Source organism: Amblyomma maculatum, chromosome 2 (genome assembly GCF_055883805.1).
Source record: "Amblyomma maculatum isolate TAMU_Amacu chromosome 2, ASM5588380v1, whole genome shotgun sequence".
NCBI lineage: Eukaryota > Metazoa > Arthropoda > Arachnida > Ixodida > Ixodidae > Amblyomma > Amblyomma maculatum.
In genome coordinates, this window is record NC_139345.1 from 200,755,374 (window position 1) to 200,763,686 (window position 8,313).

Sequence of the window (8,313 nt, forward strand, 5' to 3'; positions counted from 1 at the left end):
TCTGGTGTCGGCGTAGTTTATGTACTGAGTGAAATAGTAACATGCCTCTGGCCGGTGGTATTTGGCAGTTAACACGTTCGGGCGGTCGTTGGCAAGCGGGTTGTGTGATTTCATGAGACCTCAAGTAATCGAGGGCAGTTCCTGTTACAGAACAATCGAAATCGGGACCCTTGTATATTCAGTCAGACCCGACATGATTTTCTTACGGCTTAGTTGAAGCGGGAATTGCCGTCTATTTCGGGTGGTCTTGGACATAATTGGGTACGTTATACCTATGCCATAACGAGGCTGTCTGAGTATAACAGAGGCACTATATTTATGGGATTAGTGATCAAGCTAGTGGTAACGTGTATGCTGGCGAACGAGGATTGTCGGCAGTTGGGAGCCATGGACGCGTTGGCGTCTTGCCCTTCAAGGCAGAGCTAAACCGAAACCTGTGTATTTCCGACTATTCTGGATTTTGTAGCGAAGCCGTCGCGGGCTTCCTCGGTGGCGACGTTATTATCTATATATAACATTTTCGCATGTAACGAGTTTTGTGCTCACAGCACGATATTTTAGCATAGAGAACGACATTTATTGAATCACATTCGGGTTCTCAGCGGAGCAGCAGGTATGCATATTAGAATTTGTAGGAATATTTTAGGCTGCCATAGATAGCTTTTAGTGATCTTGCTAGCCTCAAAGCTATTGCACTTGGGCAATAAAAGTTGAAACAGGGAGCAAATACTTTAGCAATACAATGAGTAATACTGGGCTCATTGCAGACCAGCGACGTTGGCTTGTGTTGTTGCAAAATAGGTTTGCAATTTTGCCGCATTGATTCTAAATCTAAGACAATGACTTGAAAAATCAACTTTTTCAAGACTCTTTCCAAGCATTTTCTAGAATTGAAGTGTCGAAAATTGGCATTCATCATTCTCTTGCTTAGCGTCTTTTTAGCCTTGCTCAAAGATAGTCACCTCTAAACCGGGCACTCATAATCACTCATCTTGCCCCATGCAATCGTGTCGCCTCGTCAGTGAGATCACTTTTTAATTACCAAGCAAGAACGCTGCTTCCAGAATGGTGGACATCAAATGCCCGGCCGCCAGTGCTGCGCAGCTGTGCTTATAGGTTTCGTAGTTGAGGTATAATTACGCTGTATTATCTTAGCGTTCATGTGACACGTGAAGGTATTTGAGAAAAAAGGCATTTTAAACGAACGCAATAAAATCAAGTTTCAAGAAAATCAAGTTTGATTTTCTTGAAACCCGAACACTGATGTTTATTATTCTGTCTGTCTCACTGTGTCTGTATGTATAATACTTATCTGAAATATGCATTCTAAAACAGTATATTTACTGGGATAGACAACTTCTTTGCGATGTCCAAAAAGTGCTGCAGGGTTCCAATGGAGCAATTCATTAAACCAAAACAGCTTGCCAAATAGGGTCCTTTCCGCCTTCATAAAGCCTGAGTTGTGTAGGAATTCTGACCATGAATCGAATCTATGAATCGAAATTATCTTCGCATCATCGTCCCGGAAAAAGCTAGGCAGCTTGTGCGTTTTACGAACACTGCAGGTTTGCTTAAAAAATAGATATACTCGAAGATCCTCTTCCTTAGGAGGGAAATGATATGGCCGTGTTATGCACTTCCGCGGCGTTTCCGTTTCCTCTTTCCTGACTTTCAACAGCCGGTGATAAAAGCAGACCGCAGAGGAAGCAGAGTCCGAGGAGGCTCCGGTCGTGCGGCAGGTGTGGATCTCCTGATTATTCTTCTTACTTGCTGGTTTTCTGGACTCTGCACAGATTAAGGTGAGGTTTCGCTTCTAAGTTGTATATAACAATTAACTGTTCGGGCATGTGCACCAATGATCACGAGGGCATTTTTCCTTTTCGAACAAACAGTATGTTTCTTACCCCGATATTTTTAAATTATTGTTTCTGCTTGTCCTGTTATTTACTGTTTCCTTTACCTTCATGACACACGCGTTTCCAAAGCTGAAGATTTCCTAATAGTACAAGTGACGGCCTTTGTGGCAATTATTATAATAGACAGATCAGAGGTAAAAGACCCACGAAAGTTTTAAAACCTACACGAAGGATATTTACCCTATATTGTCTCATTCGTCCGTAATTCAATCAAAACATGTGCGATGACTGGTTGCTCGTTGAAGCGCAGTTTGCTTAATTAGGAAGATATCAATTAGTCAGCAACCTACACCATGTGTTCTCTATGTTAAAAGGGTAAATCGATGGTGGTTCCGCCCGTATATTTCTTCTGTATCTTACCGAGAGGTAGGATATATATTGCGGCTGATTTTATTGTTCTTCAATCTCCACGTATGAAATTTGACCTTAGAGCCGAAATAAATTTTCTTTCTAATGTTTCCGACTTCTAGCCATGTACCCGCAGCCCAGTAGTCCCCAAGGGAGCGCCCGCGCGGCGGAGCGAGATAATTTTAAGGTTATCGATGCAAGGAAAATGTATTTCGGTAAATATGAGCGTATGGGGTTGTGAACGTGCTGCTTACGAGTGTCTGAAACTGCTTGACGGCCCAGAAATGAAAGTAAACTCTTATACTTTTTATGGAGAAACATTGCTACTCGTACTATTCCATTTTGCGAAAGTGGCTGTGCAGCCTCCGCCGTCCAACCACTAAAAAAAAAAGCTCTGTGCCAATGGCTTTCAAACACAGGCCGAGTTGAAAACGATAGGCTGCGTTAGCCACTGCGTTAGACAACTGTGCCACGTCGGCAGCCGGTCTGTTCGCTTGATAAGCACTCAGTCTCGCACACAGTACTTCGGATGCTACCACCTCCATCTCCTATGAAAACGTCGCCCTAAAGAGTTTACTCCTGCTTCGCTATAATGTCCTAAAGCACGTAATGAATTTTTAGCTGAAAATGACAAGGCGTGGCAAATCAAGCCTAAAGGAATCAAAATCTTGCTAAACGAGCGTTAACGCTTGTGTTTGCATATAGCAGGTTTCTCAAGGAATCCAGCCCATAATTAAAAAAAAACTTTTTGATCATGAGGGTCGCTTCCGCAGCAAAGTTATCATAGTCTTGGTACACAGCAAAAAATTGAAAAGCAATATATTAGCTATCAAGCCTGGCATCTCATTCGTGATAATCAACATTTCATGTATTATAGTTAGGCACTAAATTGTTCTGTTGAAAGCGTTAAAGCTCACCGGCGTTCTAGGCAGAATCCACTTTCATGCCAGGGCATGAGATGCCGGCAGAGACTTTCCTGCACCATTCGGTGAGCTGTCTGCGGCGGCGCGCACATGTGCAGTGTTGAAACTAACCTCCTTCCTGCTCCGGTGCGCGCATCAGCTGGGGTGCCGGTACCCTCTTCATCCCCTCTCTAACGAGTACAGCGGTTGAACACCTGGGGAACAGCACAGCTTGTTGTTATGGTTCCGGCGCATGCGCAGTAGCAGCATGTACCATGCACGGCGATTTTCGCTTTGCATGAGTAGTGAAGCTTTCGCTTCAAAAAGAGCACGATCCTCGATATTCGCCTTTGCAAAATATCCCTACTAGAGCTTACATTTGTGACGTTGCCCTGCAGGATCAAGAAATGCAAGCTTGGCTCCTGCTCAGCATTGCGCTGATGGCAGCCCTTGTTGCCACATTCGCCGATGGCCAAAGTAAGTGCTGTATAATTAAAAAAAAAAAAGCGATTTACCATTTATAAAACTGCTTGCATCCACGAAATGTCGAAATGAGGCCTACGACTACTAGCTACAATGAAGCTTAAAAAATTGGCAGTGGCTTAGCTTGGTTAAGCCTGGAAATTGCGAAAGCAAAAGCTATGGCTACACCTAGGTTCAGCTGGTGGTGTAGCTGGTTGTGGTGCTTGTGGTTATGCTTATGGTTATGCAGTGATTCACTCTGGCCACGGCTTATGGTTCAACTATTGTTTATTGCAGGGTGCTACCTGGTTATTCTATGTATAACTAGTAGCGAGGCAAGCAGTGCCGTGGCTGCAACGATATACTTGGTTGTGGGTGAGGTCGAGGCAGAATGTACAACTGCCGCTCCGGCACCGGCTGCAACGGCATTCTTTACGCCAGCAGAAATGAAAGCATCCCTGGAGACTGCGTTGGTTCCACCTGCCGCTAGGCCACCTCCTATAGTATTCAACGTTGCACCCCCGCGGTAGCTGCGGTAGGAGCGGGAGTTAGGCCGCGGTTGGTAGCTACCGCCTCGCGAGTTGACGGCGCGAGTTGGTGCCCCTGTTTTTGCGTAGCTGTGCTTGGTGGCGCGCCAAAGGTCACGCTAAAGGTCAATGGTAGCTACCGCCTCGCTACGCGAAGGGCTGAAAAGTGAAAGTCGTATTGCTTTCGCAATAAAAATATCGTTAAATGCCGGAGATCCCGGGTTCGATACCGACCGCGGCGGCTGCGCTTCGATGGAGGCGAAACGAAGTGGCATCCGTGTGCTGTGCGATGTCAGCGCACGTGAAAGCTACCCAGGTGGTCAAAAGTAGTCCGTAGCTCTCCAATACGGCTCCCCTTTCTCTCTTTCCACTTTCACTCCCACCTCCTCCTTTCACTTACGGCGCGGCCAGGTGTCACCATGGCACATTTTGTCTGCACAATACCTTCGCAGTGTCAGATCGCCTGCTAAGGCTTACTGCGCTGTCACCATCAAGCATTTTTGCCTTCTGCTTGCCCAAACAAATGTAACGCCAGCAACTTTGAATCCGAAGTTCATTCTGGTGTAATGGTATAAATAACAGAAATGTCAAGTTATCTTCTGAAATATGCTCTGCAAACGTGCCTCCTTGATTAACCCGTACAAAAGCAGAATGCATTCGAAGCAGCGTGTATTGGCCACGCCGCAGCCCAGAGACCAATACACGTGAAGATGTCGTGGAGCAAACCCTCCGTAGTAGCTGCGAGCTGCAACAATAGTTACAAAAGGGCACAATGAACTATCTAACGCAATGTTAACTCGTTTTATTAAATAAAACTTTCAGCTGCATTGCCCAAAATTTATGAGTTTATCAGCAAGACGTTATCGCTTCATTTGCTGTAAACTGCCGCTCACTTTTTTTCTTCCCAATGCCCTTTCTTTTGCACTTACTGTTATACTCTGAATTTCGCCATTCCAGCGACAGTGACGGCCCCCCGCGGCCTCTTTCTGAAGCAGCGAATTGGGGATAGTTTGCGAGGCGAGGGCTTCCGCGGTGCTTTGGAGCGTGAAGGTATGCGTCTGAACTTAGACTACGTTTACTACTTTACGTTATGTATAGAATCAAAAAAAGCCTACATCGTGTTCCTTCCAACAAGAAAATTGCGAACAATAGAGATAAATTTAATTTGGACATTTAGCAGCATACTTCAGCTCCAATCCTAGAGCGCTTCTCAACGACATAGTAATTTGATGAAAGCAGAAAGCGGCATTTTTAATACATTCGTGTGCATTGCTCTGCCTATAAATCTGCGTCGTACAGGATTGTAACAAAATAGGATGTATTTAAGGTGACAGCACCTGCACGAATTTACAGTGCTTAAAGTGAAAAGCTCTTAAATATATCGACGACATAACGTAGCACGCATATCCAAAAGAATAAAAATTGTTTGTTTCGCTTCCTTAAATGGCGGCATGACTACCAAAGCTTCCATAGTTGTATCACTTTTTCCACACAATTGCACAAAGGGACCGATAGAATGCTATAATGGTTCATTATTTGCTGGCATCTGCCGACTCGACTACGGCGCAATTTATGTCTACTGCTAGTTGCAAATGCTCTCCATTTTCGGTTACTCTGTTTGTTAAAGCTATTAGGCTTCTATTGCCAATTCAAAAGATAGTATATTTTTATGAGCAGTTACAGTTATGCTTATTCAATCCCCTGTTGTTTCATATGACCAGGCAGCTTTTGTACGCAGCGGAGTAGCAAATCTCAGTGTACATTATCACAATAGCCTCACGAATCAAACTATCTTTAAGAAGCCACAAAAGAACAGCACAAAAAAGAATGTAGGGACCAATTAAACTCCATCTTTAAGGGTGTGATGCGATGGCGTAGGCTAACAGCCCACATATAAAGCCCAGCTTTTATAACCTGTATAAATGTACCTGCGTAGCCATGGGGTAACGTGAACGCATTCGTCCTCGAAGGCTGATTTTGATATGACCCTGTCATATGAGAGGAAAGGCCCGAGCTGGTAGCTCCTACCAGGAGAAACGTCAGGCAACGCTGCGTCCAGTCAGTGTGCGGCCACGTCAGCTCAGCTGCCAGCAACCACCTGGAAGCGTCATGGTGGTGATGTTTCGCTCACAAGTACAACGCCCACGTAGGCGTCAACTCCGGATTTTGTGTGTATGGTGCCTGTAACGCCACCGCGTTTTGTACGCTTTGAATACGTTTGCCTGGTTTCACTGCTCTAAATTTTCATTATCAATGTCGAACTCTGCCGCACTAGCACGATATCGATGCCGTGCTCATACTGATCATGCCGACTGAACTTAGAGTGGTTTTAAATAATACTAGGAAAGGGCCCGTTTTCTACTGTCTGTACACTAAACATCGCATGAAATGGGCCAGAGCGTCAAAAGCCCGTTTAGCTTCTAAACACGTGCGCTTCAACAACTGAGCTTTCACTGCCTCATGCACCGTATAGGAGCTGCAGTGACCCAATGCTTGTTCTTTCTGACAACCCTATGCTGCACTGCAGGATTCCTGGAAAGGCGATGCGGGCCTAACGAGGTGTACCTCCAATGCGGCACTGCCTGTCCGCGCGTCTGCGGTCGGCCCCCGCCCCAGTTCTGCACCTACCAGTGCGTCAGCGGCTGCTTCTGCAGCCGCGGATTCATCAGAGCATCGTATGGGAACTGCATTCCCGAAGGCCAGTGCTATTACAGGGGATAGGGGAATAAAGACTCCATCGCTGTCTTGCCTTGTTTAATTCACTTTGAGAAAAAGGTTAATCTTATGGGGTAAGTCTATTTGCTACTTGATTTTCCTGAAAGGTCTACTAAGAATATAATGTTACGGGGGCACGCAAAACGTACGCTGTTAAGATCACATGGTGGGCAATGGTGGTAATAGTAGTTTTGAAATGTTCAGAATCTATTATTCTCGCCGCTGTGGATGGAGCACCGTTCATGTCTCAGCCGGCTTAGGAAAAACAGTGGTGTCAATGTGCGAGATTCTTTTATACATTGAATATATGCCTGTACCTACGAATCGAAGATCCGATCAGTTCCTGTAATGGTCGGGATAATATCATGAAAGATATAATCAAATTTACGATGAAAGGAAGATCGGCAATTTTACGGCGACATGGCATTGAAAAAAGATGGAACTAAGATATTTGCACAAAAGCTTCCGAGGCAAAAACACGTAACATTGATAAATCTGACCGCGTGGTATTGGAGCGTTTAAAGCGCGACCATCGGGTAGAATGGGCGCGTTCATGAGCAGCACAGCAGGGATGAAAACTGGAAATTTTCGACTGTGTCAATTTCAGTTCGTATAAGGTTACGAAAGTAATTTCAAAGCGTGTGTATCCTTCAACTTTTCACCAGAATTAGTAACGTCATCACTAGAATGCAAAAGGCATAATTAACTCCTCAGTGGCTTTAGACAATTCTATATATACACTATCAACGTTCATAAAGTATCTTTATATTGTTACCGGGCCTTGATATGAGTTAACACAGCAAAGCACAGTTAGCAAAGCGGAAAATATAGTACTGCGCACTTCACCGCACACACTTCAAACGTCGTCGTCTCTCAGCACAATCGCTCCATTCTTCGTCACATCCTCCCCCCCCCCCCCCCCCCCCCTTGAAAACACAGTCGCGTTGCTTGCTATGGCGGTAACAGAGAAGGCGGCTGGTAAGCCTTGAGACGGGTCACATGGATAATCTCACATGGTGGTGCGGGTAGCAAACCAAGGATTCGATCTCTTAAGTGACAAGTGTTACTTGGCGAACAACACGGTAAGGTCTTTTCTACCGCAGCAAGAGCTTTTCACTTTTTTTTACGCAAGCTTGCCATAAGGAATATTATAGAAACTCATGTAAATTATTTTCGGTAAAGAACAGGGGCAGGCTCTTACTCTTGTCGTTGTCGGTGAGCCATTTAGAGACGTCCTCCTCCCTTATTGTGTTTAGTCCCACTTCGCGCAAAATCTGTGTCCTTGATGCCCTTGTCCCTGCACAAGTCCGCAGCAGATGGCGAACATCCACATCTGCAGCTGGTGTGGAACACTTTGGGCATGTGGTTGGTCCGATGTCTGCTTGAGATTTCCATCGGCATGTTACCGACGTTGTAAGGGCCGCCCCAGCTCTTATCCTCCTA

General features: G+C 45.3%; 1 protein-coding gene across 1 annotated transcript; it reads left to right on the top strand.

Moving 5' to 3' along the window:
• The first annotated feature begins 1,678 nt into the window (after window positions 1-1,678).
• Window positions 1,679-6,899, top strand: LOC146200926 (chymotrypsin-elastase inhibitor ixodidin-like). Its single transcript, XM_084595611.1, has 4 exons — window positions 1,679-1,799; window positions 3,565-3,643; window positions 5,113-5,205; window positions 6,683-6,899. The coding sequence occupies exons 2-4, from the start codon at window positions 3,574-3,576 to the stop codon at window positions 6,874-6,876; spliced, it is 357 nt and encodes a 118-aa protein (XP_084451737.1). The 5' UTR covers window positions 1,679-1,799; window positions 3,565-3,573; the 3' UTR covers window positions 6,877-6,899.
• Window positions 6,900-8,313: the final 1,414 nt, after the last annotated feature.